Here is an 18,808-nt window from a genome sequence, read left to right on the forward strand (position 1 = left end):
GTTCCAAGGTGTGCTTTGTGCTTCGACTCTTTGCCTTGCTCTATCATATAAGCAACAGGAACAAAACATTTTACTATACTGACTTGGACAGGTAAAGCAGCACAAGAAACATCACTACATGTCAAAGATTCTATAATGGTGCACTGTAACAGCAAATTATTCTTTTAAACACAACAGACACCTCTGCTGTACACTGAAGAGACCCAGTGGGGAGCCAAAACTACAGGACAAACAACTTCAGAATCTTAAATACGAGTTACATTCAGAACATTAAACTTACCATATACTCATGGATCAGATGTCCATCATCCTCACCAAGGTAGAGGCAAAGTGCTCTAAGGACTGCTGCCCTTTTTGAATGAGCATCACTTGTAGCCTGTGTGAAGAGATTCCACTGATTAAAAACATTTCCAGGCACTAAAGTAATTACAAAAATATTTGAACATTTCAACCCACGGTTATACTATAAATAACCTTATTCCTTTGATTACAAAATAACTGTGGTGTGGTTACAATATGTGACATGTATGGATGTATAGGATGAAAGCACTGTGCTAAGCTCAGTGCAGGTGGTGTACATTAACTGTCCCACCAGAGAAAACAGGGCTGGTTTTGCTATCATAACATGTAAACATGTAAAATATTTCTTTGGAAATGTGTCTTACATTAATGATCAGGCTTTACTAAAACAGAATATATTAAAGCACACATATAGACAACAATGAATGAACAGTTACCTCTTGTAAGATCTGCAGATGTTTGGCTAGTTTCTGGTCAGTGACACCTCCCTTTTTCTGGAAAACTGATGTCAGCTGAGGCTGAAGACTGTCCAACCGTGCCATGAAGGTCGTCTCGAGTGGATGTGTTGTAATTCGCTGAAATTCTGCATTTATCTGTTGCACATAAAAAAAGTGGCAGAAGACAAAGAACACTGTGCTCAGTTATTTACGTAATGGTGATTCTTGTAATACACATAGTGAAATCATAACACATAGTGGAAATGCACAATAAAAAGAGGTACACTGGATGGAAGCAAACATGTATTTACCTCATTAATATGGAAAAGTGCAGGCCACCTCACTTTCATCTCTCCATCACCTGGACTTCCATGCACCACTTCTTTTCTTCGGTAGGAGAAAGTTTTAGACATCTTCTCTCTTACATCTGATGCCCTTTGACATCAGTCAAAAGTTCAACTCGCAAGTTTTCCAGACTGTCATCTGTTTCGCCAGTGGGGTGTGAAGGACAATAGTTGACCTCTGCCTTTTTAGCTTTCTTTACATTTTTGGCTGAATGGAAGCATTCATCTCTTGATTTATTTTTCAATGCATTAACAGTCATTTCAGGACATCCAATGTCCCGCATCTTTGTCCGGTAATTAGCCATTTTGTATTTCAGGCTAATCATCCAGCTGTAGTATCCAGTGGCAGACAGATCTCGCAAACAGGGAAATTTTTGGGTGAGTGCCCCTGCTACATCTATCTGGTGATTTTGTAGATATGCTGTATACTGGAAAATTTCTTCAGCCAGTTTGTCTAGGATGTCGGGCTTCAGCCCTGGTGGAATCTTCAGACTTGTGCCAGTTTCTCTGAATATCTCATTTTCCCGCTGAAGCTGAACCTCCACATCGTATGGGAAGTGAGGAATGGTGAAGTCACGGGGCCATGCACACGTTCTCAGCTCACTGTCTGAATGGGAAAGAATGATGGTGGTGTCGGAGTCAGATGAAGACAATGAGGACACACTCTGAGGTGTGTGAATGCTTGATGGGCTTGCAGATGATCCAGCAGTGCTTGGAGAGTTCGGCCTTGAAATGGGATTCATATCCAAACAATTTTGCATGTACACAAGCTTAATTGTTCCTCTGTCTTGAATGTCTTGCACTGATGTAATGTTCATGAACTCATTATTGAAGTCAGGATCCATGAATTGAATCCGAAAGTCTCTTTCAATTCCAAATGCATCACAAATTGTTTTGTGCAAGTCCATTAAAGTCTTTGACTTTCCTGAGTGGAGATCAAGTCTTCTGTAGTCATCCTCTTCTACGATGACTCTCGGCTTCATGGGCTCTGCCATTCTTCAATCTAAATATGAAAGAGAAAAATAAACAAATATTAAAAAATGAATAAACAGAAGAACACATAAGCATAACATGATTTAGTGTGATCTGACCTTGTATATGTATGAATCTTTTAAGTGTCACCATTCGGCGGCCTCCAATCCTGTAATCTGCCAAGGGGTACTGGTCCACAAGGGCACCAAGTTGAATGAGGGAGACTTGAGAAGTTGGACACAACTCAAATGCCCTAAAATGCTCCATATACCAAGCACCAAACTCTTTGACAATGAAACTCAAGTTTCCCTCCAAAACAACCATCTGGATAACTTCTGCAAAGTCTGGCAAGCCACCAGTAGAGCCACAAACAACAACCATGCCCTCTCTGTATGCCACTCCATTGACAGATGCAGTCTTAGTGAGCTGAATGTGTGCAATATCAGGGTATTTTAGTTTCAAAACTTTCTGTACATCCTAATGCAAAATGTCAACAGAGACAGTTGAGACAGCTGAGACAGTCAAGCTGCATTTTTTGGTTGTGTTTGACTCCAAGTAATATGCCATCATGAACTGATGTTTCACCGTCAGGGATAAGAGTATGTTTTTGAAGCAGCGTGTGTGACGAACGAACTGTTTAAAAAAAACTATGCTTTGCCTTCAAATCTCATTGTCCACAGACAAACGAGCGGACCAAAAAATCGAATCATCTGTGGATAATGTTCGACGAAATGATGTTTTGGTAAAAGTTTTATACCTGGAAACACCTCTTGTAGCCTGCATCTGTGATCACAGATTCTTTCCTCAAGGAAAGCAAGTGATTGCGCAGTATGTACTGGTGCAACAACTAAATCCACAATATCTCTCAGGTCCAAAATGACCTGCCAGGCTGGCTCATTTGAGGGCACTAACTGTCCAACCAAAAATGGGAGAAAACGCAAGAGACTCCAATTTTCGTGAGCGTTCCCTCCAATAGTTTTGTTCTGCATGAAGGCCTTTGGAATAGAATGTGGACGATTACTCTTGTCTGTCCATTTGTAAGGAAATTTCAAAATGGACTCATTGAGACTGTCCAGTGTGAAATATTTTTTGGACATTAAATGATTCAGACAATGTGCCAACTCAACTGGTACTATGCCTTCAAAGATGTCATGTGCAACATCTGGGGGGTAGCCAGTGCAAACGTTGAAATAAGAAAGATGTGCAGAGAGAACACACGGCCTTTTAACACCATAACATGGTTTCACATTGCCCTGTGCTGAACTAACGTGTTTCATGTGTCTCTTTGCTTCTGAGAGTAAACGCATCTGAACTCACTTCTTTCTGCTGAATTTCAGACTTCTGGGCCAAACAAAAACGGCAAATGTATTCACCTACAAAATTCTCTGTCAATCCAGCAATTCCATTCGCTCCCAAGTTATCTGCTATAACACACTGTATTGTGCCCTTAACAAGATCGGCAAGCTGTGCAATAAAAATACCATGACTTTCTAAAGTTACAAGATCCCTCAACAAGGGCTCTAGGACCTTTTCATAACCGTAACTCCTGACGTCTTCAGACCTGCACAGTAAAGCCAAATGAATGGAAGACAATGAGGAATGGGAACCAGGCGGTAAATTGCTGAGAGTCCAATAAACAGCACAGATTTTATGTTTTTTGCAAGATGTGCCGAGCGGATCACAAATCTCAAAATAACGTGTTACAAATTAAGTAACACTCTCAATTGGCCTCCAGATAAAAAGCTGTTTTCTTTAAAGAACATACCATCTTGGTAAGACCTGTATATCACTTCTGTTCCTTTTTCCTCTGATGTGAGACTACTGTCTAATACTTTATTAAGAATGTGACAGTCTGCGAAAAGCTGGTGCAGAACTTTTAATACTGGAACATATTGCAGTGTTCTTTTGCCTTTTTCATCCAATATATATTCTATGGGCTCTACAACTTTGAAATTGTCTGTAGTATTTTTGCGCTTAAACGATGTTGCCAAGGGACAACCTTTACCAATTGACTTGCATATGGGATTAGATACACAGAGAGTGGATGCAAGTTCTTTAATGAAAGTTTGATCAACTTGCAGGCTGTAACTACTGAGCGTGTCTTGTATCACATCTGTTGTACTACACAGAGATGCTGTGCTCAACAAGTACTGAAGTTCTTCCAGCAATTCATCAATTGCAGCACTTGGCACATGAAAAATATTTTCTAGTTTTAATAATAATGCTGCAAGTTTTTGTTCAATTATATCTATTTGATCCTTTGTTGTATTCAAATCAACATCAGACTGGCTGTTGTCACAGCATTCCTCATTGTCTGAACCACCAGGCTCTGCAGTTTCAGTCACAGAAAGTCCATGGACTACACCATCCTTAAAATCTACGAATGAATGCAAGCGGTGCTTCTGACTTTTGTGAGACTTGAATGTACTATATACGTTGGTTTTGTATTCACAGCCTTTAAACATACAATTGACTGTCTCATTGTTTTTTAGATGATGGTTTACATGTACAGAATAATCACACTCAGTTCCAAGTTCACTAAAGCCACACAGTTGGCAGGAAAATGTAAATTTGTCAGAGTGCTTTAAGGCATTGCTATGACTCCTTGACAGGTGTCTCAAAAGTGAATTCCAAGTCTTAAAGATGCATGGACAATCTGGATGTATACATTTAATATGATGGCCATGCCCAAAATGACTATGTCTTTCTCTGTAATGTTTAAGAAGTTCTGAGCGTCTAGACACTTCAGCACCACAGTCTTTACATTGCCACATAAACTAGACAAACAAATACAGAAAAGTGGAGAAGAAAAAAACACAGATAATCAAACATTACTAAGTGTTTTACAGTCACCGTGTCACCAAAAACCTTACATCCAGAGAAAAAAAATACTTTGTAAGTTTGTAACTTGTACCTTGAAAATACTTAATGTGAGGGAATGTAATATTAAAATCCTTTTTCCCAAAAGAGAGTAAGGCTGTTCAAACATGATAATATGGTGTTACTGTCTCATAGGAAAAGCAATGACATAGAATCATACAGTACAGGCACTTAAAACCACTACATGTGTATGGGAAATCATGAGTACACCTTATTGGCAACCTGCTGATGATTAGTTTGACCCATCCTTTGCTAATGACCATGGTGAGACCTTGAGAGACATGCCACACACTTACACACACCTAAATACGATTATATTCCCTTGGCACAATTGGCAGTTTTATTGATGAAATTAATGTTAAATTTAAACTGATCATTGCATCACTTCCAAGATTAACATGGCAGTAAGGAATCTATTTGTTAAATGTACTTACCTAAAGAATATAAAGGTCTGAAGCTTGGTTGAAAATCAGATGTGATAAACCTGCCAAGTATAAACACAATATAAAAAACATGTTATCAACATTGTGTCTGTAAAGAAATGTTAAGCTTATTATTGAGTACAAAATCATGAGTGAAAAAGTCTACATCTCAACTGTGCCTCAGCATGACTGAAATATACATCAGATGACAGATTAGAGTTAGGGAAAGAAAAGAGATGCTATGTTATTTATTCACTACTAGATTACTTTCTATGTGCTATACTTCTTATAAATGATTATAGATCACTTCACAGCATTCAGATATTGCATAAATTATTAATTTAAAAAATAAACATTTAACTTATTAACATTTTTAATGATGAATTTAAAGAAATTCGTTGATAGTAAATATAGTAAATAAAGTCCCATGTTCAAATAATATGTTGTTGGAACTGCAGTTGTTTCATCCTTTCTGGAGAACATATTTACTGTACAATGAGCAGATGCTCACAAGACGTTTATTTAAAATTAAGGTTTTTTTTATATAGTTGTAATAAATGTCATGTCCCCTGCTGCATGGCATGTCTGACTAAACACAGTATCACCATGTCATAAAACTTCTGCATGCCAGTATTAACAGGAGCTATCCAGACACCGTTATTTTTAAAAACATTGATCATGTAGAACGAGTCCGCCTCAGTGGTAAACCGAAGATAAATGCAGAAACATACAAAATGAGTGAGCTGCGGGACTGGGCAGCATATGAGTCGGACGTAGTTCGCTGAGAGACCGACGTGGAGGAGGTAACGGCCGCACACACACACACACACACACACACACACACCTGCTGCCTGTGCCGGTCGCCACACACGACACGGTGTGTATGGTGGACCGCAGCCTTAGCCTCTGCCTCCTCCTCCTCCAGCCGCCCGCACACACACACACACACACACACACACACACACACACACACACGTCCCTTAACCGAATCAAAGTCCAACCGACTCAAGTTAAACCACCATTTCACCATTTCTGATACCCCGCCCGGAGCCGAGTTGATTTGTGTTTAGCCACATGGACAATCTAATATCAGGAGCATTAACAAGCTAACACATCCTCACATGGCTAGTGTTGGACTAAGAGTCTCATCCTACTCTCTAATGTGCTATGTGTGAGCTTAGTCCTGCGTGTTCTTTAGTGAAGCAATAGGAGAAGATATTCGGTCTCAGTTAATGTAGTTTATTAAGCAGTAAAGGAATAAAATTACAGAGCTCTGGGTCTCAACTTCACGTCCCTGACGAACAACAAAGGTGTGTCAGTTCACGAAGTCTGACCTCCTGTCCTTTCCCTGACCCAGTATATTTGAGCGTAACAGAGTGTCATTGTGCAATTGTGTTAATCTGACTCCTTCCCGCTGGCGGTGGGGGCATGGTTCCTGTTTTGAAAGACAAGAGAACAACACAACTCCCAACACGTGCTGTACCTTACTATCTGTACATCACTTTCTATTCTTTTTACCATATATGAAACTAATTATCTAAGCATTGCGATATGTGCTCCTCAGACTTCATGTCTCTTCCTCTCCTGTACTTCTCCACTTCTGCAAAGCAAACACATTCAGATCAGCTGAAATCATCTCAGTATTCTCATTGTTCACATATCTAAAACTTATATAGTGAAACACAACTGATAGTAAAACACATAAAATCATTCTATTCCCAACACTAGCTTAACCACCTGAATTAAAGAGGCCCATAGCTGTAACTACTTGAGTATATAATCATTTGAATAAAGTAAATAGGGCTTACACGGTGAAAGTTAAACTACGACATACCAATGATTATTAAAGACTTACCCAAACAATTCGGAATTCAGCCTGTAATGAGAGCAACATGCACCTGCAGGGTGTCCAGACTCCAGAGTGAGTAACTGACCTGCACCCCAAAATCCTAAAAAGGCGGTATGTTCTTGCGCATGCGCAAACTTCAAAATCCAAACCGGATGGTATGCACAATTTGGTTAATTTTTTCGAGCTACATTTAATTAAATAAAATACGATAGTCATATTTTTGACAATATAGGTTGAAATTACTTATATTTTATAAGTGGAGTTAAATAACACAACTATTTCTATTAAAATATGCTTAATTAATATAAGTAACATTTACTAGGGGTCAAAATCACTTTTTTCAGTGTAATGAATGACTCAAGTAAAAGTGAAAAGTACAATTAGAGAAATCTATTCAAGTGAATGTGAAAAAGTAGGGTGAGGGTGGTTTTGGCCTGCCACACTTTAAAGTCTACTACTGGGTGGCTCACTTAAACATTGTATCATGGTGAAAAAAAGGGCCCAGCAGCTGACTTAAGTAACCGTCCAGTTTGGCTATCATTAGAGCGTGCTCTTTGTTGTCTCGCCCTTCTTAACAGCCCAACCAAAACAAAACTGCCGAGGTGCCCCTGAGCAAGGCACCGAACCCCCCAACCGCTCGGAGCGCCTGTCATGGGCAGCCCACTCTGACATCTCTCCACTTAGTGCATGTATAGGTCCAGTTTGTGCATGTGTGTTTTCGGACCTGTGTGTAATTGACAACAGAGTGAAAAATTGAATTTCCCCTCGGGGATTAATAAAGTATATTAAAAAAAAAAATTACAGTAATAGTTTTGCGATTAAGAATGCTCAAATCTGGAAGCTAATCAAATTACACATTAAAGCACCAAATACTTATACTTGATATACTGATATATTGATATATCAAATACTTGATAGTCCAATATCAAAGACATTATATCAAATGTGTGTGATGAAGATATTAAAGACATAGGTGCTCTGTACCTTGATGGGAACTTTATGTCATTTGAGCAGTTGCAGAGAGCATATAATATTCAAGCATCCATTTTTTTTAAAACAGTGTATCGGCTATACTACTCCAAAGACAGATTGTATAAGATTTCCTCTGATGTTTCCCCCCTCTGTAACAGGTGTAAAAAGGCAGACGAGACATTAACACATTCTCTTTGGACATGTTGGGTATTGTTCAGTTATTGGAAGAGTATATTTGAATGTTTCTCTAATGCCTTTGAGAAGAGCTGGGAACCTAACCCACTAGTTGCTGTCCTATACGTGTCACGACTGTACGACAAGTATGAAACTCAGGCCGTTTAATGTGGTATGGTTGTGGCAAGGAAACTTATTCTTCTTATGTGGAAGTGAGACTGTGCACCAACATATGATATGCGGATGAGACAGCTGATGAATGTGTTGTATCTAGAAAGGTTAGCTGTTAAAGTGATGTACTGAGCATTTCTTTCATATTGAAAATCCTAAAAAAAGCAAGTAAAGAAGTACCTGATTATTAAAATCCTCAAAGTACAAGTTACTTTCAGTTTTAATATGTGCAGGTCAGCGCACGAAGGCCAACATAACTGCTGAAACCGTAAGCTTCACCTGTCCTGTTTTTCACAGTGGCATAAAACTGGCGGAGAACCTGGTTTAGCTCAATCCTGGTGACTGTTTTAAAATCAATAGCCACCTCCTTCTCCGCACACCAGGTCTGAAAACAGCTTTAGCCAATCACAATGGAGTGGGCGGGGCCGAGACGTGCAGGTGTCCCCAGGAAATGTGTACCTACAGAAACAGCAAGCTCTGCGTCCATGGCGACCGCTCCACCCAAAACGCCATCTCGTCAACATGAAAAAAAAATTTTTTTCCAGCGTGTAAGAGCCAAAATATATATTTTGCTTATGTTTATTGTTTATTTGTATGTATGCACAGGTATGTCACATCCGGTGGTTGACACATGGGTGTGGTTTAAGTTATTTAACTGGGCATTTAAATCCCTGGCGGGAAGGGAGACAATGGGGGTTGAGTGAGCTCTGATATTTTCTGTTGACCGTCACTTCGGATCACTGTATTGTAAGTCTTCTTTCGTTTGCAAAATAAAACTTATACAACTGTCAAGTGGACTGATTCAATGAAGGAACGAGTCACAGATGCGAGCCCACTTAAGCCTCTCAGCGGCCTTTTTATGGATAGCAGTCGCTATAATTTGTCAACAGAAAATAGCCGCATCTAAGACACACCTGAATGGACCGGACTCCATGGACTGATCGCATGGAAGCACGGATGGATTGGATCTCGGAGTTTTGGAGTGAATGGACATTGTGATAATTTGGACTCTCTCTCTTCTCTTCCGCCTCATATTGGAGACGCCACAGTTGACAGCCGGCGGAGGAAATCTCACCAACTGACAGCAGCGCATCACAGCCATCAGAAGTGGTAGGCTTGTTTTTCCGTCTGTGTAAAGTTGGAAGTTTGAACACAGTTGGGATGTGCTGCCGCTTGTCCACTGGGGACTGTTTTGGCTTGTGTTGTTGAGCGCTCTTGGTTTGCTGTGGTCAGCGGAGACTGTGCGCTGGTTTGTTTGACAGCTGGTGACACTGTGCTGCTGCTGGAGTGCAGCTGAGGTTGCTGCACTGGTGGCGCTGTGCTGTGGAAGTGCCGACAGGTGGCACTAGGCTATTGTGAATGCCGTTCATTTGCGGATTTGTGCTCATTTGCTACAGTGTATTTTTGGATGAATTGTGTACGCTGGAAAATGATGGAAAATGAGTGAAACAAAAAAAAAAGCAATGATATGGAAGAGAGGAGGACGGTCAAACTCACAGCCAAGGCTATGGCTTGCAATATAGAAACTCTGCAGAAGGAACGTCAGACAAATGTGAAACAAATCAAAGGGCTCATACCTTGAATCTCAACTTCCGGGAGTGAACGCTGGCACGTCTGGCTGCCGCTGCTCGCGGGGGGGACGCTTTTAGTGTTTTTTTAACGCTTTAATGATATTTTATTGTCCTACGGACTATGCAATTGATGCGAGTGTGAGTTTTATTCATACTTTTAATTCTGATGAGCTATCAGGGCTAACGCTCGTGGACGGATACCGACCTTTGCTTCACCTGACAGACTGGCTTATCTGGACGTACTGCTGCCTGTCCTGCCTACAATGCTGGGTGTTAACTCCTGCCTTTGCTCCGGGATCCTCTGGTTCCTCCTGAGTTTAATCCATCAACCAGTGACAGGAATCCTGCAGTACTCTGCTGACGAGCTGCTTCGTCTCCGCTTCCACGCGACAGGACACTCGCCGGCTGTGCTTCACCTCCCGCCGGACATCGCTGTTCCTCTCCGCCGGAGATACATCCACCGAGGATCCGGTCGGTCGTTCCACCTGGACAACTCAGGTCAGATCAAGTCCATTTGGTCCACATCTCGACGCCCTCGAACACTGGCCGGGTGCTGACTCCAGCGTGTTAGCCAGGCCTGCTAACCTGCTTTACACGGCTGGTAACCATGGTAACACCAACGCCAGCGTCTGCATTGGACAGCTTAACATCCGCCGCTACGAGTAAAGGACATCTTGTTCACGATCTCCTCACCGACCGTAAGTTTGACTTTCTATGTTTATCTGAAACGTGGCAACAGCCCAATGACTTTATGTCCCTGAACGATTCCACTCTCCCGGGTTTGTTTACACCAGTCAACCACGTGACTCCGGCCGGGGAGGAGGTCTCACGATGATTTACCGTGAGATGTGGAGAGTCTCGCCGGTCTCTTATCCAGCTCCAAAGTCGTTTGAATGCCTTGTTTCACAGCTTTCTGGTTCTGTCCCCACAATAATTGCCACAGTTTATCGACCTCCTAAGCCTAACAAGGATTTTTTAACTGAATTCTCTACATTTCTCACCCATCTTACCACACTCACCTCAAATGTTATTCTGCTGGGAGATTTCAACATTCACATTGACAACAGTAATAATCCCCTTACCCGTGACTTTACATCTTGCCTGGACAGTTTTGATTTACAGCAATACACCACTTTCCCTACACATTCCAAAGGACATATCTTAGATTTAATTTGCTGCTCTGGTTTTACTCCTTCTGACTGTAAGGCAGATCCTCTCACGTACTCGGATCACATGCTGCTCTCCTTCAGTGTAACACTCAATCTTTCCAGGACAATCCCCCCACGCACCATCTCCTTCCGGAATATTAAAAACATTCAAGTTGACTCTCTCACTTCTGGTATTGACTGCCTCCCCATTGCTGACTGCTTTTCAACCCCGGACAACCTGGTCTCCCATTATAACAGCAGTCTCCAAAATCTCCTGGATAACCTGGCCCCTCTCAAAACCAGATCAGGCACCTTCACCCGCTCGTCACCTTGGTTCACTCCCACTCTACGTCAACTTAAGGCCAAAGGACGTCAGGTAGAACGTCTCTGCAAGAAAACCGGACTCACCATTCATAAGGACATGTATATCAACCATCTCTCCCACTATAAAAACTGCATCTCTCAAGCCAAATCTACCTACTATTCCACTCTGATCAACCACAATGAAGGGGACTCCAAAGCTTTATTCTCCTTACTCAAAAACATCACTCAGCCCCCCTCCTCACTTCCTCCTCACATGTATTCAAATGCTTCCTGCAATAAACTCATTTCCTTTTTCTCTGACAAAATCACAAACATCCATCAGCAACTTCTTCCCGCCATTCCCGCTACCATTCCCTCCTTTCTACCTGCTGTTCCCCCTTCTCAGTCATTCTCAGTATTCACCCTGCCCTCTGTCTCTGAAATTGCTGATCTCATCAAAAAATCCAAAACCTCCACCTGTCAACTGGACCCCCTTCCAACGGCTCTTGTTGCTGCTTCTTCTCTGGCCCCTCTCATCACACACATAACCCACTCTTCCCTCACCACTGGTAGTGTCCCCTCACCCCTTAAAACAGCTGCTGTCACTCCCACACTCAAAAAACCTGGTGCTGACCCCAACAACCTCAATAACCTCCATCCTATCTCTAATCTTCCTTTTCTTTCCAAAATCCTTGAAAAAACTGTTGCCAATCAACTTCACTCTCATCTGCTCCACAACGATCTATACGATCGTTAGAAGACTATGCCAGTACACAAAGGAAACATCCCACATCAAAATGACATTAACTGTTGGCCTCATCTGAGAGATATGCATCTTCCAGAAATTGACTCTGAAATAGAGTTGCTGATTGGTTCAGATGTACCGAAGGCTCTGGAACCGCTGGATGTAATCCGGAGTGTGGGAGACGGACCTTACGCTGTCAAAACCATGCTTGGTTGGACAGTTAATGGACCACTAGGAGGCAAAAACGATGAGGCTCAGGAACAGTCAGAAATAAGTGTAAACAGGATATCTGTTGTGAAACTGGATGAGCTGTGGGAACAGCAGTTCAAGATCGACTTTCCTGAGTGTGCTCGTGACAACCCAGAACCTTCTAGAGAAGACCAACAGTTCTTGGATTTTGTCTCCAAGTCTGCCAAGCTCATCAATGGTCATTACTGCATTGGACTACCTTTAAAGGAAAGGGAAACATCCATGCCTGACAACAAAATTGTGGCTGAACAACGCACACTGAATTTAAAGAGAAGATTCAAGAGAGATTCTGCTTTTCATTTGGACTACACCATCTTCATGTCTGACATGATATCCAAAGGCTACGCAGAAAAGGTACCAGACAGTGTCTTGAAACGCAGTGATGGTCGAAAATGGTATCTACCGCATCATGGTGTTTTACATCCACAAAAGAAAAAGCTTCGAGTGGTGTTTGACTGTGGGGCAACATTTCAGGGAGTGTCACTAAACTCGCAGCTCTTACAAGGGCCAGACCTAACAAGTTCACTGATGGGAGTTTTGACAAGATTCCGTAAAGAGTCTGTTGTTATTGCTGCAGATGTTGAGGCAATGTTTCACCAATTGAATGTACCCGGTGAAGACCGTGACTTGTTACGGTTCCTCTGGTGGCCCGATGGAGACTACAGTCAGGTGATGGAGGAGTACAGAATGACCGTACATCTGTTCGGAGCAACTTCTTCTCCAAGCTGTGCAAACTTCGCCCTCAGGAAATGTGCTCAGGACAGTGTGGAACAGTTTAGCCCTCAAGCTGTAAACACAATCAGGAACAACTTTTATGTTGATGACTGCCTTGCTTCAGCAGCTTCAGAGGATGATGCCATGGCTCTTTATCATGAGCTGCGAGCAATGTGTTTCACAGGAGGCTTTCGACTTAATAGGTGGATAAGTAACAGTCGTCAAGTGTTGGCCACCATACCTGAAACAGAGAGAGCAAAAGAGGTGAAGAATCTGGATTTGGATCATGACAACCTGCCTGTGGAGAGAGTGTTAGGTGTACAGTGGTGTGCGCAATCAGATGTCTTCAAGTTCAAAATCATCTTGAAGGACAGACCTCTCACAAGAAGGGGGATTCTTTCTACAGTCAGTTCTGTATATGATCCCCTTGGAATGTTGGCACCAGTTGTCCTGACTGCAAAGAAGATTCTACAAGATCTATGTAGAAAAAAAATTGGTTGGGATGATTCATTACCAGACAACATCATAAAAGAATGGATGTGTTGGATTCAGGATCTTCGTGCTCTGGAAGACTTCAGGGTTGACAGATGTTTCAAACCCACAAATTTTGGTACAGTGATATCTGCCCAACTGCATCATTTCTCCGATGCCTGTGAAGAAGGTTATGGAACTGTTAGTTACCTATTACTGCATAACAACTGTGGCCAGACACATTGTGGATTTGTGTTGGGAAAAGCAAGAGTGGCTCCATTAAAACACGTCACTATCCCTCGAATGGAGTTGACTGCTGCCACCTTGGCAAGCAGGATGGACACAATGTTGAAGAAAGAGCTGCAGATGGAACTAACAGACTCCGTATTTTGGACCGATAGCACCTCTGTACTCAAATACATCAACAATAACACCACAAGATTCAGAACATTTGTTGCCAACAGAATTTCTGAAATTGATAAAGTATCACATGCACTACAATGGAGATATGTTAACACAGTTAACAATCCAGCAGACATGGCATCTAGAGGCTTGAAAGTCAAATCCTTCCTGAACAAAGAAATGTGGGTGTTCGGACCTCAGTTTCTTACTCGACCTAAGGAGGAATGGCCTGAAATTCCTGATGGACTCAAAGAAGTCTCACCAGATGACTCTGAAATCAAGAACATAACTGTAAATGCTGCTCAGATGTCATCTGAAGAAGTGGATCCAGTTACCCGCTTAATCCATTACTTCTCCTCCTCGACTCGTTTGAAAGTGGCTGTGGCCTGGATTCTCAGACTTAAAGAACTGCTTCTCGACCGTAGCAGAAAGAAGAAACAAACAAATGATCTGCCACAAAAGGAAATTGAGGCAAGCAGTGGTCTCACAGTTGAAGAACTGGATAAAGCTGAGATCGAGATAATCTGCTACTGCCAGAGGAAGAGATTTGCAGACGAGATTCTAAGTCTGAGAAAGGGAATGATTGTTAAGAGAACTAGCCACATTCATAAACTCAATCCCATCCTGGAAAATGGTGTTTTAAGAGTTGGTGGACGACCTGGCAGATCAGCAATGCCAGAAGAGATTAAACATCCTATCATACTGTCCAAAGATTCTCATATCACTGATATGATTCTTCGCCATGTTCATAAGGAGGTGGGCCACGGTGGTCGCAACTATATGTTGTCAAAACTGCGCCAAAAATATTGAATTCCTGGAGCCAGTGTGGCAATCAGAAAGATTGTGTCAAAATGTGTTGTTTGTCGGCGTATAAATGCTACTCCTGGACAACAGCAGATGGCAGACTTGCCTGTGGATAGAGTCTCCCCTGATAAACCTCCATTTACAAATGTTGGAGTTGACTGTTTTGGGCCTTTTGGAGTGAAGCGTGGAAGAAGTGTTGTGAAGCGCTATGGTGTTATTTTCACATGTTTGGCTGTCAGAGCAGTTCACATCGAAGTGGCATCGTCACTTGATACAGACTCCTTCATCAATGCCCTTCGCCGTTTTATAGCTCGACGTGGTCAAGTGAAGGAACTCCGTTCTGACAATGGCACCAATTTTGTGGGAGCTCAGCGTGAACTGAAGGAGGCAATCGAAAGCTGGAATCAAGGTCAGATCCACAATACACTGCTCCAAAAAGGGATTAATTGGATCTTCAATCCCCCTGCTGGCTCACACCATGGAGGTGTATGGGAAAGATTAATCAGATCAGTGCGAAAGGTTCTCAATTCCACCCTCGATGTGCAAAATCTTGATGAGGAGGGTCTCCACACTGTTCTATGTGAAGCTGAAGCGATCCTCAATAGTCGACCCATCACTAAGGCTTCTACAGACCCAAATGACCTGGAAGCACTTACCCCGAATCACCCTCTGCTCCTCAAGACTACACCGTCTCTGCCACCAGGACAATTTCATAAGGACGACATATATGCTCGCCGCAGGTGGAGGCAAGTTCAATACATGTCAGACCTATTCTGGAAAAGATGGATCAAGGAGTATCTTCCCCAGCTGCAGGAATGACAAAAATGGTCTAACATTAGATGCAACTTCACACCAGGAGACATCGTGATTATCGTGGATGATTCAGCACCTAGAAACTCCTGGCTAACTGGAAAGATTGTGGAGACCATTCTTGACAAAAAAGGACTTGTACGTCAAGTTCAAATCAAGACAAAAACTGGCTTTCTGAACAGACCTATCAACAAAGTCTGCCTTCTTCAGGAGGCTGAGGATTTTTGACAAGCCCAAGCTGGCTGTTTGGGTTCTTTTTTGATTTATTTATTTATTTATTTTGTACTTTGCCCCTTGCCCCTTGCCCATTGCATTACACACACACTACACAGACTAAAGACTCTTTGCGAAGCCATGTGCTAGTAACCTCTGGCTTGTATTACGTCATGAAGAATGAAGAAGGATCTCCATAATATTGGACTTTACTGTGTTGTACTTGTGTGGTAATTCCTGTGTTATTACTGTTTATCATTTATAATTGTGTAATTATTATTTGTGATATAATAATTAGGGGCCGGTATTGTAAGAGCCAAAATATATATTTTGCTTATGTTTATTGTTTATTTGTATGTATGCACAGGTATGTCACATCCGGTGGTTGACACATGGGTGTGGTTTAAGTTATTTAACTGGGCATTTAAATCCCTGGCGGGAAGGGAGACAATGGGGGTTGAGTGAGCTCTGATATTTTCTGTTGACCGTCACGTCGGATCACTGTATTGTAAGTCTTCTTTCGTTTGCAAAATAAAACTTATACAACTGTCAAGTGGACTGATTCAATGAAGGAACGAGTCACAGATGCGAGCCCACTTAAGCCTCTCAGCGGCCTTTTTATGGATAGCAGTCGCTATACAGCGGATGTCTTAGTTACAACATGATTGAGCTAACTGGAGTAGTTTCATATCCGACAACAGGAGGCTTTTAACAGATGACGTCCTGATGTTAGCTTTGCTGCTGCTGTTAGCAGTCCCTGTCAGCTGCAGCCACTGATGCTTTCTAGACATTGTGATTTCCCAAAACTGAATAAATACCACACATAGCAACACAAAACTGCTTTGCTAGCTTAATCATGTTGTAACTAAGATATCCACTGGAAAAAATATTTTTTTCACGGACCATTTATAGAGTTACTGAGTTACTACAGACACCGCTAATGGCTAACGGCTAACAGCTAACGGTTAGCCCAGCTAATCTATGATAACAATGTTATTAATTATTCTGCGATTCGATTCCCTGGGGGTACTGCCGGAAGTGAAGGGGCTGAGAAATCCCTGAGGCATTTCCGTTAGTCGAAAAACTACTGGCAGTGCCTCTAGAGGTAAAGGAAGAAAGCTTTTTTTTTCTTTTTTACCGATGGATTTCCAGATTGGAAAACAGCAAACTGACCACAGAGTCTGTTTAACGATCCCAGCTCCACGTCTTGCCTTTTCCAGCTCTTCCATCTCTCTTTCAGTAATTTCAGCGTGTCTCCTTTCTTTTTTCTCTTCCTTCTCGATCCCATCCATCTCCTCCAGCCACTCATCCATGCTTAATCCACCCAGTAAATCAAAATTCACGACAAGGTCCGACATTGTGATAGGTAACAAAACAGGTGCAAACGGTTAAACAATTAAAAAGGCGGAGTAATACGGTGATGCAGTCACAGGTGTATGGTCATAGTGGTTTTACAATGGCTTCCAGCCAGTCACAGTCAAGGCTTGGATCAACCCATTTTATAATTTCCATTTTAACATGGCCAGTGCAAAATAATGGAATATATAGCGCTTGCTGATAATGTCAGGATTTGAGGTTTTGCTCCCTTGTTTTCCCCTTGTTTCCTCTTTTTCCTCGGTTTCCTCCTCCCTTGTGTTCCTATCTGTCTTGTCTCTGTCTGCTGACTGGGCGTTGCAGACCTTCCTCCAGATTTCCCGCTCCTCCACCTACTCATCTGCAGCTTATCTCCTCGTCAGTTACTCACCTCCACTACTTCAGCCTGATCATCTGATCATCCACTCATCACCAGTTTGTTACCGTCACTACAGTGAAGCCACGCCACCTTTTGTCTCCCTGCCTGCCGTTTTGCACTTTGTTTTGCCAGCCTTTGCTACGGTCCTCAGTTTTTCCCTGCAGCATATTTGTTGTTGTTGACTTTTAAAAGCACAGATCTCTGTTTTTTCTGAAGGCACTGCAAATTGTATTTTTTTTTAGCTTTTGGCATAAAAAGTGGGGCTAGATATACTACTACTACTACTACTACTAATACTAGAGCTTGAGATTCTCTGCGCGCCCGGCCTAATAATGTCAAAATATTATTTACAGACTGATTTAACAGACGATCACTGCTGCCACGATCACTGGTAAGTCTGGCCGAGAGGCTTCCACAGAGGAGCGCCCAGTTTGCACCAGCTTTAAACACGTTATTTACTTCACTCAAACTGCGTGTGGCTATTAGTGTTAGTGAATTAGACCTTGTTTATCAGTGAGAATCATTTGCATAGAAATGTCCAGTTTTTTTTACAATATTTATTCACAGCCCTTCACCACCTGGATCCTAAAATAAACACCTGTTTTATTACATAATCATGCTTCCGTGTTGCGCCATTCATTAAGATTCTATGTTTCTGTCATTCAAATAACAAGACTTGTGGTTTAATACTCTTAATTATAACAGCCAACTTATTGAAAAATGTCGGGTTTAAATCGGGCTCGGGTCCATAATTACAGTTAATTGGATGGGCCGGGCCGGTCCCGGACATAACGCACAACGCGTGCATAACGGGCTGGATTTTTTGGGCCCGATCTAAGCTCTACCAAATACCTATCAAAGTTGGTGACGTATTCAATATTTGTTGTCGCTCTCTCCTCCCATTGCTGAAGATGAAGTGGATGAGCTATAGCTGTAATGCAACGTGAGTGTTTACTAATGCTAAGCCCGCTAGAAGCCACAGAGGTGTCATTTTTGTCTTACTTCTAAATATAATAAATATATCACATTTCCCGCTCAATCTGTTGTAAACAAAAGACGTAAAAGATGTAACACACGCCTGCGCAGATAGGATGCAGTGATCAGAAAATGGGTTACTGGTATTTA

At 42.0% G+C, this 18,808-nt stretch overlaps 1 protein-coding gene across 1 annotated transcript; it reads right to left on the bottom strand.

Annotated features, from left to right (window-relative positions):
* Positions 1 to 1,158: 1,158 nt before the first annotated feature.
* On the bottom strand, positions 1,159 to 10,589 carry LOC125889421 (uncharacterized). Its single transcript, XM_049577438.1, has 4 exons — positions 10,099 to 10,589; positions 5,368 to 5,417; positions 2,173 to 4,830; positions 1,159 to 2,084 (listed from the first exon to the last, which is right to left on the bottom strand). The coding sequence occupies exon 4, from the start codon at positions 2,074 to 2,076 to the stop codon at positions 1,159 to 1,161; it is 918 nt and encodes a 305-aa protein (XP_049433395.1). The 5' UTR covers positions 2,077 to 2,084; positions 2,173 to 4,830; positions 5,368 to 5,417; positions 10,099 to 10,589.
* Positions 10,590 to 18,808: the final 8,219 nt, after the last annotated feature.

This window comes from Epinephelus fuscoguttatus, linkage group LG5, assembly GCF_011397635.1.
Source record: "Epinephelus fuscoguttatus linkage group LG5, E.fuscoguttatus.final_Chr_v1".
Lineage (NCBI taxonomy): Eukaryota > Metazoa > Chordata > Actinopteri > Perciformes > Serranidae > Epinephelus > Epinephelus fuscoguttatus.